Below are 18,348 nucleotides of genomic sequence, written 5' to 3' on the forward strand. Positions count from 1 at the left end.
AGAGAGAGAGAGAGAGAGTGAGAGAGAGAGAGAGAGAGAGAGAACACTTGTTGAGGTCAGAGGACAAGGACAAGTAGTGGAAGTCAGTTCTCTCCTACCATGTGCTTTCCTGAGCTCGAACACAGATCTTCAGACTTGATAGAAAGTGCTTTTACCTGCTGAGCCATCTTGCTTGCCCTGATTTTCTTTTTATTTTCTTCTTCTTTTCATGTAGGTTGTGTGCATGTTCACATGTGAGTGGGCACATGTATGTGTGCTGAGGCTGATATCAGGAGTATTCTTCAATGGATTTTTCACTTGATCACTGAGGCAGAATCTCCCAAACCCAGAGCTTGCTGATGTGTCTAGTCTCACTTAGCTAGGTTGCTCTGGAGAGTCCTTGCCTCCACCTTCTGAGGCTGGAATTATAGGCAAGGTGCCACATCCACCAAATATTTACATAGGTTCTGGGGAATCCAAACTAGTTGTTTTGCTTGCAAGGCAAGTATGTTTTGTTGATTTTCAAAAAACTTGCAGAGACCTGGTGAGATGGCTCAGTGAGTAAAGTGTTTGCCCTACAAGCATAAGGACCTGGGCCTGAACCCCTGAAACCATGGAAAAGCCTGGCACCATAGCACCTGTCTGTGACTTCAGTGGTATGGGAGTGAGAGACAAGACCATCCCTAGAAGCCTGGGGAACTCTAACCTGGAGTGTGCAGTGGCGAACAACAGAGACCTTATCTTAAACATGGAGGAGGGCAAGATAGATGCACTAGCTTTTCCGACTTTCACATGCACACTGTGGTATGTGTGCTGGCAGACATGCACATGAATGCACATACACACACGTACAAAATTCAAAAAGTTTACATGGGCTCTTCAATGGAAAGAAATGATACTCTTTTGAACTGCTGGGGCTGGAACAATTTCAGCCTATATAAGAAAAATAAAATGAGCTTAAAGTTATGCTCAACACAAAAGTTACCCAGTGTAGATCAAGGATCTTAGTGTAAAAGCGGAACTGTTAAACATTCATAAGAAAACACAGGGGAGCATCTTTACTGCTGTGAGGTAATCAAAGAATTTGTAAATACTACACAAAGAACAAAAGGATAGTCAAACATTCTAATAAAGTTGTATAAATGATGTGAACAGCATTTCACAAAAACAGATATGTGAATGCTCTACAAGACAGGAGAAGATATTTAACACCCTACTAATCACAGAATCGCACATTAAAAACACTATAGGACACTTGCATGCATCCGTTAGGATGGCTAAGAGGGTTAAAATTAGGTATCTCCAAGAATGTGGAACTTCTGAAACTCTCATGCAGAGCTACTGGGAATGTAAAATTTTACATTCTGAAAAAAAATTGGTAGTTTCCTTAAAATTTTAGGATATATTTTTTAATCCCAGCACTTGGGAGACAGAGGTAGGGGAAGCTCTGTAAGACTGAGGCTAGCCTGATCTACGTGTGAATTCTAGGCCAGCTGGGGCCGCAGAGAGACCCTGTCTCAAAAAGATACACAAAAATGTTTAAGATATATTTACCACATGACCTGGCATCTTAGGTATTTACTCAAGAAAAACAAAGACACGGATTTTATGTGGTCATTCATCCCAATTTTATTAATAACATGGTGGCCCCAAACTGAAAAGAACAAAAATGCCCATTAATAGCTGACTGTAAAAACAAAACTTTTCTTATCCTCTTGATGAAATACTATTTTGTATTACAAAGGAATAAAGAGGACGTTGGGGATGTAGCTCAGTGCCTGCACATTGGCCTGGCTGTATGAGGCCTTTGGGTTCAATCCCCAGTCCCACAAAATGATGATAATAAAAGTTTATTAATTAGAAAGAATGAACTATTGCTCTATGGAAAAATAAGCATGGAGCTTAAAAACATTATGTTGAACAAAAGTAGCACATATAATAATACCTTTCGATTCTATTTTTGTGAAGTTTGAAAAAGGCACACCTACTGTGGGAGCAGAAAACGGTTTCTAGGGCTTTGGGTAGAGGAATGTGAACAGCAGTGAAGGCCATGCTTTTCAGCTGGGTGTCAATGACTGCACTATTGTATGTTTAAAACTGGGTGTATGTTTATATCGCAAATAATACCTTAATAGACTTGATTTTTAAGAATGAAACAAACTTTCAAATTTCATATGTTTGGTCATGTGAAATCACCTGACATGAAGAATAGTTTTGTTTCCAAAAGTTACATATTTTTCCTATGGTACTGTCTTACTAAAAACCAAACTAAGCATCAGCAAACTTTCTAAAATAACCTTAGCACTTTTTAAATTAGTTTCTCTCCGTTATATATAAACCTGACATCTGTTTAGACTTCTCTAATTTTGAAATAAACAGAATTAGTTACCAAGCTGAAGTCAAATACATTAAGAGATAATAGAAACACACACATTTATGCTTAATAGAATAAAATAGCCAATGGAATATATTTTTTGAAGTTTCCCAGATGGCTCTGCAAAGGATGGCAGATATGTAAACACAGGTGGGGACAAAATATGTTGGAAATGAGCATTTTAGATACATTGTCTAGTGTACTATTTAAAAGAAAATGGTTCTGCTTAGTTATCGCAAATAAATAATTGCGGTTAAGTGTGAAATACAGTCGACCCTAGAAAATCCTTAAGTTTAAGCAGTCACCACACAGAAACATCATCTGGTTCATGGCTGCTACAAGGTGAACCCAATAAACTTCTTGTCATAAAGACTTGTTTCTCTTCATCTGTTTCTTTTCCTTGCAGGCTTAATTGTGGTTTATTATTCATAGCTAACTTCAAACGAACCTGGGGAAAATTATGGGTTTTTTTTTTTGTAGCTTTTGTGAATGTCACGAGCCTGAGTAAATGGCTGTGTTAAAAGGCATCTTTTCAGAATAATTTTCAGAAAATTATAAGTAGATTCTCAGTGTTAAGCTTATGAAAACTTTACATTTGCTGCTGTTACAGTCTTCCACTATGGCGTGCTATCCATTTCTCAGGACTGAATTTAAAATAAGGGAGTCTGCTCTTTCTTCAGTAATGTAATCACTGATACAGCTCTCCACTAGGCCTTTAGTGCCCAATTTGAACACAACGTAAAAATAAAATATCGCAGCTCTCTGGCCATTATGTAGCTGCTGTCCCCTATTGAATTCATGAACAACAACAATAACAATTCCATGTAGGATCACCTGTGTAATAAGATTATGCAAGTGTGGCGATAAGATGCACACTAAGGTAAAATTGTCCTGCGTAACTAAGTGTAGAGGACTCTGAAGAACTAAGGAGAAAAGTGAAGAGCTGGTCAGAAGATCCTCTGGGAAAGAACCAAATTCTATTCTTGGTGAAAGTTGATGAAAAGTACCTTTCTACCCAGTTATTTGATGCTTTTTTAAAAAAGAAATAAACTTTCAGTAAAATAGGGTTTGCTTGTATATGGTCTTCATGAAGAATAGTTTCATCTTCCAAAAGGTATATATTTTTGCCGTCTATTCTAAGCCTTTCTGAAAACCAAACTAAGCTTGACTAAACTTTCTAAAGTCACCTTAGAACTCTTGAGATTTTCTGTTTTGTAAAGAGAAAAATATCAATAGAGGAAAAGAGGTTAAACTGAGTCATTTGAAACTCATTTTCTAGATTTTTTTGTGAAATGTGAATTGTACACAAGAGGTTGGTGTGATTGTGCTCTTTAATAAAATCAAGTAAATGCCAAGCTGTACATTAGTTTTAATTTAGGAAAAGCATCGTGAGAGCTGGCTTAAATATCCACTGCTCTTTGTAAGATATCTAGTGATAAGAAGCTTGCTTCTACAGTATGGGTGAAATGTGGAAGGAACTTGAGCCATAGACCTTGTGAGTATAATTTGACTTCATTTATAAGATGAACTTGCAAACTGAATAATATCTTGGAAATCGGATCATTCCCCTTTAAAAGAGGAAAATTCTTACCCTAGTTTATTGGACTATGCTATATCTGAAAGCAGTGTAAATTATAAAGCATCAGTATAGAATTATATTTTATAACACACACACACACACACACACACACACACACACACACACACACACACCACCTCATAGGGAAACCCCATTTATTCAGCGCTATATTGGTACAATGATTCTAGAAACCGTTTTTCTTTGATTGAATTCAAATTTGTCTCCCTCTTTTCCCTTTACCTACCAATGCAGAATTGGCTTACTCTTTTACGTGATTATCATAATAACCAAGGAAACTAGCAGGCTCAAATAGTAGAGATAGAAGTATATTTTCTGAAGAAGAATTTTCCTCCTTTTCTGGAACTTCAAGAACACAAGCCTCCAGTAAAAAGTTTAAAAGATTTCTAAAGTAAAGGAAACCATCTGTGTTGAGTGCATTCACATGGCCTCTTTCCCATATATAATCAAATATTACATTCAGCTTGAGAAAAATCTTTCCAAGGTTTGTTTTATTGAACTCAAGTTACAAAGTATAGTTTTGCACAGCAGATTTCTATTCTGTCTTTAGAGGGCAGTGCTAGACCACTGATATTTCCTCATTTCCACTAAAGCCACTTGTAATGGTTAATTAATATAAAATAAAAATGAAATAGCAATCATGATATTTATGATGCTATTATGTACATCCCTTAAGATGAACAGAAATTTCTAGTTAATAAAATTAAAACGATAGTTCATTCATTCAACACTTCAGTAAATATTATTGAGTTCCATTGTACTACACAACATTGTAAAAGACACAAATAAGAATAAGACAATGCTTGCAATAAACAGAAGTAAGCCACACGTGTGTATGTGTGAATGAACAAGGATACCGTGTGCATTTACAACTCTTCCAGGATAAAAACAAAACATACCAGTAATTATTATTTTATATGCAAGTCATGATGATGTGACTTTCTCTTGTTACAGCCCAACAAAGTAGGAATTAGTATTATACCTACTTTTACAAATAAGTAAACTGAGGATTGATAAGATCATGTAATTTACTTAAAGTCATCTAGCTTGGAAATTGCAAAGCAAGGACTTAAATGTGTGGTTATTTGACTTCAAAGAAGCCAGTGCTTTTTGCTACTGTGTCGTCTATTATTTCAAGGTATATGTGAACTACCATAATACACATGGTCACTAAAAGAACTATAAGCATTCAGAAGAGAGTGGTAAAATTTTTGTTTGTGAAAATATGGAAAATATTACATAAGGGGTGAAATCTGAGCTATATTTGAATGTATACTTGTTTGTAAGAAAATAATAACTAAAATGATAGTTAATATTTATTAAAATCTTATCATGTCAAGCACTGTATTACCTCATTTGATTATTAGGAAAAATTGCTAAGTGTTAATTTTCATCATATAAATAAAGCAAGCATGGGCGAGGGTGGTCAGATCTTTTGAAAATTGTACATCTAAAGGCTGGAGAGATGGCTCGGTAGTTAAAAGCACTGGCTGCTCTTGCAAAGGGCCCAAATTAGGTTCCCAGCACCCATGCAACAGCTAACAACTGTCCATAACTCCAATTCCAGGGTATTTGATGTTCTCATCTGGCCTTCGCAGGCATTGCACACACATGGTTCACTTAACTTACAAGCAGGCAAAACACTCATACACATAAAATAAAAATAAATTGAAAATGTAAATTGTACATTTAGTAAGTGGGACAGTTGGAACCTGAATTCAAGGCTATCTAATTTAGAAGTAAATTCTTAACTCCTGCTGTGTGTTGTATAGGAAAGTAAGATAGAAGTCTTGAGTAAAAGTTGGAGCATGACTAGGCAAAGGTAAGCATTTGACTTGATTATAGTCTGGTATGAGTCTAATGGAATAGATGAAAAGGCTAAAGTCTAGGAGTGGTCGTACAGACTTGTAATCCCAACTATGGTGGAAGACTGAAGCAGAAGGGTCACAAGTTCAAGGCTTGCCTGGGACACTCTGGGATAAAGATTGAGTTCAAGGACAGTTTGGGCAGTTTAGTAAGACCCTATCACAAAAATTTAAAAGGCTGAAAAAAGAGGGATAGAGATGATAGCTTCATGCTTTGGACCTGAGAAACTTTAGATTCAACCCCCAGTACTGGGGAAAAAAATAAAGGTGGAAGGACCATAGAATTTTGAACACAGACCAAATAATTTGTGTATAATTTGTTGCACAGTGGAAAATAATTGGAGGTTTACGAACAGGAAAGATGTATAAATTTGATGTTTTTCCCTTTAAAGGGAAGACACATATGGGGCCAGGTATGGTAGCTCATGCCTTTAAATCCCAGTACTTGGGAAGCAGAGACAGTCTTTGTGAGATTGAATCCATCCTGGCCTACATAGAAAATTCCAGGCTATCTGGGGATATAAAAAGATTTTGATGGGGGGGAGAGGAAATTCACTGCATAATTGAGTAAAATAATCACAGAACCATTAAAATCAGAAAAGAACTGACAAAATGAAATGTTGATCTATGAATATGAATGTTGATAGTATTTAGCTAAATATGAGGCAGTTTATGGTGTCATGTTGGGTTGTTTTTGATGGCCAGACCATTAACCAATCACAATTTGTGAAGAAGATGCCTTTGATAATTTTTAATTCATTTTTGTGGATAAATGAATTAAACACATACACGTGTTCCTCTTAGATCAAAGTTTTAGACTTTCTGAGACGTTTTTCATCCAGAAGATCTACAGGATAAAATGAGTTGGCGTGATAGTCACCTTTTATTACTGATGTAAGAAATGTGTATTTATGAAACTATGGTTGCTATGTACCAAATCACAGAAAATTTCACTGGCTGTTGCAGATGGCAAAATGCTCCCTGGGGAGATCATCATGTAGCAAAACATTAAAAATATACACTTTTCATTTAAAGTGCACCTCCATCAGCTTAGTTCTTCGAGATACTGCTTTTTATAGACTTATATGCCAGATGAGAGGTCTTGTAGTCTGTGGTTAAGGAAGAAAATGTCTCAGTCTGGCAGTCTGTGTTAGACTCCTTTTTCTGCCACCAATTTTGTGACCCTGGGTTTCACTTGACTTCTCTGTGCTTTAGTTTTTTTTTTATTTATAAAGCAAAGGAAAATAAATAATTTTTGTTTGCCTCAAAGACATTTTATGAATAGGAATAATTCAGAAAAAAAGGTTCTATGTTGTAACAAACCACTTAGTTTTCAATATCATATGAGATAGTAACATGATTGTAACAATTTGATTGTGTTATATCCTAGTTATTGGCAATTGATGAAGGGAAAGTTAAAATGTGCATGTAGAAAAATAAATTCTTCGTAAGAGGAAGAAAAGTTCAATATTCTAATTTTAAATTTACAATCAAATATGCAGAATATCTTTACTTACTCTAGTGATCATGATCTTTCAGTATTGTGCTGAACACTGCATTATAAAGATCTTTATGCAAGTTTATTTATTTTATCTAAACCCATGCATTTTCAGAATTCAGTGTGCTGAGCATTCATCAGGATCTTTGGTTGTGGGTGCTTTCTTTAGCTCCCGTAAAACTTCTTGCATCATTTCTTTGATCTTCTCATGTATATTCTTTCTAATGTTTAGAACTCTTAAGGTTTTGGGTCTCTTTTGATTCCCTACTTTTCTTAGCATCTCACTTCTCACTTGTTATTCTATCAACTGGGAAATTTCCTCAGATTTGTTTTCAGTCCCTCCATTGCAGTGTGCATATGTATATTTGTATGTCTGTATGTGCACGTATATATGTCTATATAGTCATTTAGTTATGTATCTGTGCGTGCATTTTGTAGCATTCTGTTATTTCATGGATATCTATCATTCAACTGAGGAAACTAAGAAAACAAACCCAGCTTGATCTACTAGTGGCTTTCTTTAAATATGCTATGATCTTTGTTTATATTTAGCTGAAACATTAGGATATGTTTTTATTACTGACTTTGTTGAGAGGTAGACTTTATACTACTGACTAAGACATTGACTCTACTATTTTCTTGTTATTTGTAGTAGATCATTTTTCGTAGGAAGACTGTATTATTTCCTTTCTTATTACTAATTACTCAGTACCACAGACAGGCTAAGCTTTTTTAAAAGGAGGTTTAATTTGACTCAGTTCTGGTAGTTTAAGGTGGAGCAGCCGTATCTGATGATGGCCTTCTTGTTGACAGGGTCCTGGACAGAACAAAGTATCACGTGGCAAGAGGCAGGGCATATGCCCTTGTGTCTCCTCTGGTTTCTCTCTCTCTCTCTCTCTCTCTCTTTTTTTTTTTCTTTGTCTTTTTGAGACAGGGTCTCCCTATAGCCCCAGCTGTCCTGGAACTCACTATGTAGACCAGGCTGGCCTTGAACTCACAGAGATCTGCCTGCCTCTGATTCCCGGGTGCTGGGATTAAAGGTGTGCACCACCACACCCAGCTAGTTTCTCTCTCTCTTACAGAGCCACCAGCATTCAGGGCTCCACCTTAGGTCTTGTCTACTTACCTCCCAAGGCCCCACCTCCAGACTCTGGAGGTGGATTAATCCCAGCACTTGGGAGGCAGAGGCAGGCGGATCTCTGTGAATTCAAGGCCAGCCTGGTCTACATAGTGAGTTCCAGGACAGCTGGGGCTACAGGGAGACCCTGTCTCAAAAAGACAAAAAAAAAAAAAAAAAAAAGTTTTAACCTTCTTAATACTTCAGAGTACACATTGAACTCCAACCTGAGTTTTGGGAGGGGACAAACTATTCAGACCATATCAGAGGTCAGTGTATTCCAGTCCTCTACCTAGGAAATATAATCTAGATGTCATAGCTTTTAAGACAAATGTGAAAAGGCACTGGGTAGGCTGAGAGTTGTCATTTACTGCATATAGAGTTCAGCTCTCATGGTTTTAGATCTTGATCTTTTTGCATGTATATATGGATTTTTGTGTATATAGATTGTTAGAATGCATAATCTCTTTGATTCAACTCTTCTGGAAAATATACCTCTGAATTCTTGTCTCTAGTTTAGTTTTCTAGCTGGGTGAGAAGCTATATCTGAAGATTTAACTCTTTCTGAGAATGTGTCTCTGTCCTTTTTAGGTCTTATGTGTATTTTTACTAGTACTAATCTCTAAGTATTCCATCATCCAAGCACTTTGTTTTCAAATGTTCCTATTTGTAAGGTTAGGTAATTCCTTTCTAGCTCATGCCCAAATTGCCGTCATTGTCTACAAGTTTTCTCATCCATGAATATTTCTCCTGTTATCCTTGTTTTTGTGGTTTAAGTATTTTGATAAATCTGTTATGGTTACTTTTACAGGCTTTAGGAATGGCAAGAATAAATTTGTATGATCAGAATAGAAGTTGTTTTGAAATTTTTAAAAGTATCCTCATGTCCTATGTACAAGGTTTTGTGATGTTTGCTTTGGGTGGCCTACTGAGACATTTCTCACAGGAATTCCTAGTTCATTCATGTGGTCTTATGGCACTTTTCTTGCTATATCTCCCCTTAGTTTTATGATTGAACTTAAATTCTTGATAAATCATGAGGTTTCTTCCCCTTTTATTGCTGGCCACATATTTTCTCCAGTTGTTGTCACATCCTGTTTTTCATTATGAACTTCATTAGTTTATATCTTCTCAGTTTTTTCACTTCCAGTTTGATTTAATTATGCATATTCTGGCCTAGTCACCTGGTACAGCCTGGTAACTGTGGCTAGACATGAGCTGACTTTTGCTCGCTAAGACATACCACAAGTAATTTATGTAATTTGATTGATGTTATGATATATAAATCACATTGATATAATATATTGGTATAATATAAATTTAATTTCAGAGAACTTCATCTACAATAAATTTGTCACCAGGAGAAGTGGAAGAAGAAGATGATGATGAAAACACCTGTGGGCCCACGGGACTTTGGGAAGCATTAACTCCTTGTAACGGATGTAGGAACCTTGGCTTCCCCATGCTTGCACAGGTAAAGGTTTGTTTTTATTAAGGTACAACAGAACTTTAAAATGGTTGCATATGCTTTAAGATTTAACGTCTCACTTCAAAAATTCAGTTAGTATCTTGTTCAGTTTGTAATTTTTCTTCAGTCAAGTTGCTGTGCATATGTGTGTCAACATGCAGATAATTTACATAATTTTTATTTAAAATATATTTGCAATGATACTGAAAGTGTTTCTTATTTATAAGGGGTTTTAATGTTCATGGTTCATAAATATATCATTTCAAAGAATGCTATTTTTAAAATTTATATTTATTTTTATTTTATGTGTAGCAAGAGCAGCCAGTGCTCTTAACCTCTGAGCCATCTTTCCAACCCCAGTTAATACTATTTTTATCAAATAGTAAGACGTGATCTAAAGCTATATTTGCAGAGGATTATATTAGACTCATTTAAAGCCATAGGTAGTGATTTATTTTTTCTTAGCACAATAGCAGCATTGTCGAATAATGTGAATATGTACCACTGAGGAGTTTGATGAACATTCCAAAAGTGAGACTAGAACAACTAAAACATTCATTATACATTTATCCATATTATATATGACATATTATATATTTATATCTTTATACTTATGTATATATTTATCAAATCAGCTTTAATTATATTACTTTAAAATATTTATTATTTTTATTTTATGTGTATGCGTGTGTGGTCTACATGTAGGTAGGTGCATCCATGTCCTTCAGTGCCCATGGTGGTCAGAAGAGGGCATCAGATCCCTTGGAACTGGAGTTATGAAAGGTTGTTAGCCTCCATGTGGCTGCTGCAAATCAAACCCAGGTCTTCTGCCAGAGCAGCCAGTGCTCTTGACCACTGAGCAACATCTCCAGTCCCTTATATCACCTTTAAATTCCCCCTTTATATTATGGCCTAATCATCTAGAGGAGTTTGGAGAAATGAGTAAAATACTTCAGTGTTAGGAAATTTGAAGCCACAATTAAAAAAATATTTTTATTCAAGATGAGATACTACTTCACATAAATAAGGCTAATGCTAAAATAAAGATAGCCTAAGACGGATGACAGTTCACAGGAATTGTCAGAAAAGCATGTTATCTCAAAAATGTTTTTTCTGTTTTGCCAAAACTATGAAACACTTATGTCTAAGAAACCATCATTTCCACCTGGCTATGTCCAGATAGTTTGTCATAGCCATCTAAATTGCAATATTTATTTTTGGTGGAAAGATAAATAGGTTATTAAAACTGATACATGGTGTTTTAACTTTTCTTCATAGGACATTTGTGATACCTTACCCTAATCTCCATATAACTGTCATTAATATTTAATAGACTATGTGTCCTGTGGAGTTAGAAAATCAGTCCTGTGATGTTCACAACTTGTGGACTCAGCAATGTGATGCTTGGCATGAATAGTGGAATAAATCAGAGAGTATGTCTTCCCTTTGGGTCTTTATACGCAGTGTAGATTTTTATATCACACTTATATTGGTAAAGAAGAAAGGAATTGATAAGCACAACATTTTTGTTTTATTAATTCATCCTCTTCTGACTAAAAGTTTTACATAATTGAACATCTTTACCCATTTTTGATAAAAAGTATTGTCTTTGTAAAATATACTTTTTAGTTATTTATGTTATATCGTAAAAGATATAATTATTAGAACAAACTAAATTAATAGAACTTTTGTTATAATACTCTACTATTCAAAAGTCTGTAATCATATAATTATATATGATTCTCCATCACTTTGTTAGTGATTGTTTTTATTTGATTTTTTTATGATTGGTAGTAAGTTGGTTTGGGTTTTGGTTTATAACTTTTAAATACTGGATTTCTTTTTCTTTGTCTGTGAAGACTAGTATTGCTTCAGTATATTTCTTAGATGTTCTATATATTAATATTTTATTAGTTACATTTACCATGAAAGTGTTCTCAATCTTCAGCTTCTTTGCTGTCTTGATTTGTATGTAAGTGTACAAGTATGGTGTATAGTTTTAAAATATTAAATTCATAAAACTTTGCAAAGCTATTTTTCCTATAATTTATCTTTTAGAATTAATTTTTGGTTAAATTACAAATATGACTCTATATTGAATTTTACTTGTTGATATTTAGTTTTCCTATGTCTTTTATTGAACAATAACTCATACTCCCCTTATATTTCATTCTTATATTTTGGATTCACATCTAAAATCTCATTTCCATTTGTTTTCTGAATATATAAACCATGTGACTCAGTGTTGATATTATTACATTGCATTATTATATTAAAATTGTTACCTGACTTGAATGCTTATTTTTTAAATTTTATATTTTATAATTAGTATGCCAAATTTAAAAAGTGTTCCTGTTGGAACTTTAATTATTACTGCATTAAGTTTAAAAATTTACTTGAGACACAGTACTTTTTAAAATTAGATTTAGTCTAGTAAACAGAAGTAGGACTTTTACTGATGCCCTTCTCACTGTAAATTCTTGAGAATGTATGTTTGTGTATGTCTGGGTATTATTGTTCATGGGCTCTCTTTTAGAGTGTATGTGTTTGTGTATAAATGAGACACGTATGTTTTTATGTGTTATTTGAAAAAGTTTATGGAGGTGTTTCATAGTTTTGCAATTGAAGCATATATATGTTACATAACTTGTATAATTTTGAAATTCATCTGCCTTTTATTTTATTATCAAAGATTTTCTGAGTGTGTCGTTCATATATTCAAAATTAATGAAATTTAAATATTTTCCCATTGTTTATCGTTGATGTTTCTTAACTTTTTAAAAAAGAGGTGAGAGGAATGCATTATTTCAAAACTTTTAAGACAACTTTATAAACTAATTGTAAGTTCTGGTATTGAGCATCAGGATTTCTGCTCAGAAGCACAGTGAGGTAACATGAGTTACTATGAAATCTGAAGACAATGAGTTGGAAAACCAGCATTTCTGTTGAAGTGTTAGAAAAGGAGTAGAGACTGCTCTTATCATCTACTCAGTGATTATTCAGGGACCACTGTGTAGTAAGCACACTTATGGTCCTGAATACAAAGATAGTTGGCCCCTAGTAGCTAAGAGATAGTCTGGTTGCTTTCAAACATTTTAGGAAGTCAGTAGCATGAAATGAAACCACACACCAACAAACCACTTGAAGCAATTTTTATTGTAAATGTATTATAGTGTTTAATTTTTTTCATTTTACATTATTTGCCCAAAGTAACATGATTGGATATCATTTCTCAACAATGTAACTTTGGAAATTTTAAAATTAAAGCATCCAGTCCCCAAAATAGCATTCATATTTGGAAGCCATTTTTCACATTTCAAGCATTTGGGAGGCATTAAAAGTCAGTAATCTGTAGACACTGCATATAGAGCTTAATGAATAGTCTTTTTTTTTAACTAGTCATTTTTTTATAGTCTGTTACAGGAACCTTTGGGATTGGTGCAATTAATATGGTGCTTTCTACATTCTCATACACCCAGGTCTGTAGGATTGAAATAACATATTTCCTATATTAATTTAATTGAATCAAAAACATCTTTTATTGTTTAAAGCATAGAATTCAGCTTCTGAAATATGATTATGGAAAAACATATAGATTTAACTGGTATCCAGGTGACCTGTATATATAATCCCCAAACACTTTTTAAACTCAAGCCAAATTTTGACTTGCAAGATGAGAACATAGATTTAATTCCCAGGTTTTGTCTAGGTTTTGCATTGATCCAATATTTTAGACTTTAGTTTTCTTTTTTATATCTCCAGTGCTAAAATTCGAATAAATGGGCAAACTGATAGGCACTTTGGAGTTCGTGCTTGTGAATATATTATATGGTATTTTATCTTCTTGTGAGTGGACTGAAGTTTCTACAAGCAATTTCGCTTGAATTCATGAAGGGTTAGAAGTCTAAACAACATCAGGGGATTAAAATTATTAGAAGATACTAAGATTTAGTGTCACTAGAGATTATATAAAATAATTTTAAAGCAATTAAGTTAGATTAAGTTGGACAATGAATTAGAAAAACAGTCACTGTATCCCTTTTTAGAAAATATGAGCAAATTCAAATTTATTTCACAGCACTGCTGACTGTAGTGATTGGTACCATTTCAATAGTGTCTGCTCCATACCAGATATTTCACATTCCTCATTTCTAATTCTCAAACTGAATATGTGAATTAATAAACCATAAAGTCACAGTTAATAGTGACAATACTGACTCCACCCTGCATCTTTAGGTACTGTGCTGTCGCCCCCCTGCTTTCCTGGTCTCATTTACATTTTCCTGCTTTTTATTCATTGCTTTTGTTCTGGGTTATAGTCTGTATTTTCCAAGTCTTAGAATTCTGTTTGACTCTAATGGAGGAGATTTTTTGCTTAACCTTCAGCATTTTATTTGACCTTCTACCCATTTAATCACAGCTATCAAGTTAGGAGGAAGTTAAAGATACTTCAGAGCCCAGTTTGTAGATTGCTGTTAGTTTTATTACTATGTTCCCTGTTTTATGGAGTGAACATTAGAGCAGAGAATGTGAGTTGAAGGACTATGTTATGGGGAATGTTATTGCTTTCCTCTACAGTCTTAGATGATGCCCCTTTCTGTTCTATGTGTAGTACAGGGCTGTGAGGCTTTACTGCACATCCTTCTGGACATAGACCCTATGGCTTCTATGCTGTTCTCTCGTGTAGCCTTCACTGTGTAAGGCTGAGATGAGGGACTGCAATATTGAACTTTACCCTATTCTGTGACAGGCTTTTCAGCCTTTTCTCCTCCTACAATCATCACACTCAGGCTGCCCTCTCAGAAGAGGCCAGGGAGCTGTTGCTGATGCACTTGAACTTCCCCTTAGAAGACAGAGGTGCGTGCAACCCATTCTTCTGCGGGATTTAAAAGGCTGGAAGCATCTATTATGGCTGGGCTGGCTGAGCTTCCTCCTGGATCTATTGAGACTGCCCTTTTCAGTGCTGTTTCTCCCCTAAGTCTGCAATGCAGTGTTTGTTGCAGCCCCATTCATGGCACCTGCAGTGATGCTTATGGTCACCGATACTCCTCTTGCTCCTTTCATCCCTTTATCAGGCCTTGTGAGTGCAAGAATGTGTGAACTTTTGAATGCAGTATGAGGCGTGTTGGACTCATTACTAGAGTAACCAGAATAGGTGGGCATAAATAATTTGGGGTACATGTGAAGCTCTTGATACTGATTTTATTTTTATCTCCTTTAGAGAACGTCATCGCATGTCCCTAGGGAGAGAACAATTAAGTGAGTAAAGCACACAGCAACAGTAATGCCTCGCTTGTCTTCCTACAGTTAAATGAGAGAAAATGTTGCACATGTTACATGTATATAAGTGACAGTAATGGAGATGTTGTGTCTCATAGCTTTCAACTTACCTAGATTACAACAGTATGTGTTCAAATGTAGATTGAATGACTAGGCTATTATGGGTTGCATTGTATCACTGGTTATAAAACTGAGAGTAGTTTATAGCTAAGTATTTCTGAAATTCAGATTTGGGGAATATTGTGGAGAAGGTGTGGGGTCTTCTCTAATGTCATGGCTTCCAAATGAAGCCTCTTTTGTCTTTGAACCCTTCCAAATATGGATGCCTACCCTAGGGTAGGGGGCAAGGAGCTCAGCATTTAAGGGCCTTTAATTGCCCTCCCCAAAGCATCCTGGCTTCATTTTCAAGTCTCTGCAATGAGTTACCTTTGGGCACTTTACCTATTCCTCAAACATGGGTTTGTTAGAGTTTCCGTGGTCAGGATGGCCTGAGTGTTGTTGTACCTCTCCACTGGTGGTTTCAGAATGTAAACATGGTGTTTCCAGTGAAACCTTAAATCTGAAGGAGGGCAAAGCTAAAGAGAAAAAGAGTAGGGTTCAGGGAATATTGTGGAAGAGGTGGTGGAAAGAGTGTAAGAGTCAGAGGACCAGGATGCTTACTATTGCATAGTGTCTTCTAGACATGACAAGGAAGCCATTCCTAAAATCTCAACAATATGGTTGCCTACACAAGACCAGCATAATGACAATACCAGTTAACATGCCAGCATGGATGGGGGAGATTTCACAAGGTCCCACCCCTAGGTGAAGAGCTACAGGCAATATAACAGGTGCTAAGAGAGGAAGAATCATGAGCTCCAATAGGTTATTCAGTCCCAAGTAGTCAGCTGTAAACACATGTACATACAAGCAACGCTAAATGGGCTTGTAGTTTTGTTTTGTTTTGTTTTTTTTTTGTGTGTGTGTGTATGCATTCAGGCATACTTGTGCTAATCTGGATAAAGTCACTCTTCATCATCAGTGTGCACTCGAAGATAATACACTCCCCTTTATACCACTGGTGCTGCAGTTTATCCCCAGAGGTATAAAACATGCCCATTGCAGAGCTGCTCTGGGCTGTTTAATATGGTAACAGACTGGCTGTTGATGATTCTCTTCGATCAAGACAGCTCTTACAATCTGCTCTATACCTTCCTTACCATACTTACGGGCATCTTACCTCCCCAGCCTCTCTGGCCTGTGGTTGTCTTCTACATGCTTTTTTGATCCTTGGTGTCAGGGGACTTTGCAGGTGCTATTAGTAAATGCTCAGTGATGCCCACAGTGGGGTCCGTATATCCAGGCAGTGTGGATATAAGTGTGGTGGTGCACAGATGTCAGGCCATTTCAGATTTCATGACTCACTCAGTGACATAATGTACAAGTATGGGTACTCAAGTGGGAGGATCAACACCTGAGCCTGACAAGCTAGTTCCCAACAGCCTCTGCTCTCTGGCTCCATAATTTCAACTGCCAATTATAATCTTACTTCCTCCCTGTTTCTGCCACTATACTCCTCCCTCCTCCTAAGCTAATCTTTTATCTCCTGCTTTTATCCTCTTGACATCATCACACATCCTTTGACTCTGTCACTCAGCAGCCCCTTCCTTGAGACAGGGATATTGTCCTTTCCATCCCAACTGACCACTCACCCTGGCCGACCCCACTTCACCACTTCTCCACAGCTCAACAAGCCATACCCTCATCCGGTATACCTGTCTGGAGATCCACTGCAAATGGCTTTCAACAAGGATCGGGTAAGTTTTCTATTAGGTTTAAATATTCTGTTGATTTAAATATCTGTACTCCACATATTCATTTATCCAGCACATTTAATTGTAAGCATTTACCTTAGAGGTAACTGGAGAATTTGATGAACATGTTAGCACCAGAGTTTTATCAATGTTATTATAGCATAACCATTATATTAATACACAGGAGCAAGATTAAAATGGTAACCAAGAGTGGTATCTTGTAATGGGGGATTGAGTAAATAATTTGGAGCAGTCTGTAATGGAATACTCTTTATGCATGAAGATGAGGTGTCTCCCTATTCATTTATATTTTTCTTAAAAAATCAAAACATATTTCAAACTAGTAATATAAATATGATTCCGTTTATATAAAATCATCTGTATCTGTATTGTGGCTGTGTATCCAGTGAAATTTTCAGAAATATGATTTTTATTTTCTTCTTGATCATTTCCATTTTTACTAGGAAAATCGTTTCTATTACCAAGAAAAATAAAGCTTTACTTATTAGCACTATCTTCTCTTATAGACAATATGAATTTTATGGTTTGACTTAACGACTTAAATTGTTGACATTTAAAAGCTTTTATCTGGATACATGTGCCCTGACTTTACACTGGAAATGGCCTCAAGTGTCACATTTGTGCTCCCTCCTTCATTCACTATCAATTGTTATTAAAAATTCTGAGGAAGTTTTCCAGGTATAATAAACATGATCAATTCAGTAAGTTCATCATATCTCTATTGACATGATAGTACATGTGATAACATAACACACATACCCTTAACCTTTGCTACTGAAACTTCTATAGCTTAAGACCAGCATATTTTTTTTCCATTCATATTGAAATATTTGGTTATTTCTGGTAATGTGTGCATTTTTTTCTTTTATTTGTTATCTATTTCCATATGAATAATTCTTCTTACTGACCTATCCAAAGTCCATATGTTGTAATTTCCACCTGCATGCTCTTATTTATCTTATAATTAATAGGATCAGCATAACTAGTATATATTTACCCAATTAAGACTTTGACACATCAAAGTGCTTTTTTTCACAGGAATAACTGTATGATAACATTGGGTTTAGTCTGATTTAATTTACATCCTTTAAAAAATTATAGAAATATTATCTTAAAACCAACTATATGGCCTTAAACACCCAAAAGGAAAGTATAACCAATGATTAAAAGGGCCAATATAATTTCATGAGTCCATATGTATAGCTAAAGGCTATATAACAAGCATCAATGCCAGACAGGCGATACCTTCTTTTGAGTTGTTGGCCATGGTGGCCAAAGGGATTCCCAGATAGTAACCCAGCACAGAACTGGGCAAATGAACAGCAGACCCCAATCTTATCCAAAGGAATATTGACA

The 18,348-nt window shown here is 35.6% G+C and overlaps 1 protein-coding gene across 1 annotated transcript in view; it reads left to right on the forward strand.

The window, feature by feature from the left end:
• LOC103748507 (ankyrin repeat and sterile alpha motif domain-containing protein 1B) overlaps window positions 1–18,348 on the forward strand; it is a gene marked incomplete at its 3' end in the record, with an annotated part of 501,190 nt that overhangs the window by 300,012 nt on the left and 182,830 nt on the right. The window contains exon 9 of the mRNA XM_008851154.1: window positions 9,761–9,904. Within this exon, the coding sequence (XP_008849376.1) occupies window positions 9,761–9,904 (144 nt within the window). The remainder of the gene's footprint in view (window positions 1–9,760; window positions 9,905–18,348) is intronic.

Source organism: Nannospalax galili, unplaced genomic scaffold (assembly GCF_000622305.1).
Source record: "Nannospalax galili isolate Female #2095 unplaced genomic scaffold, S.galili_v1.0 scaffold885, whole genome shotgun sequence".
Lineage (NCBI taxonomy): Eukaryota > Metazoa > Chordata > Mammalia > Rodentia > Spalacidae > Nannospalax > Nannospalax galili.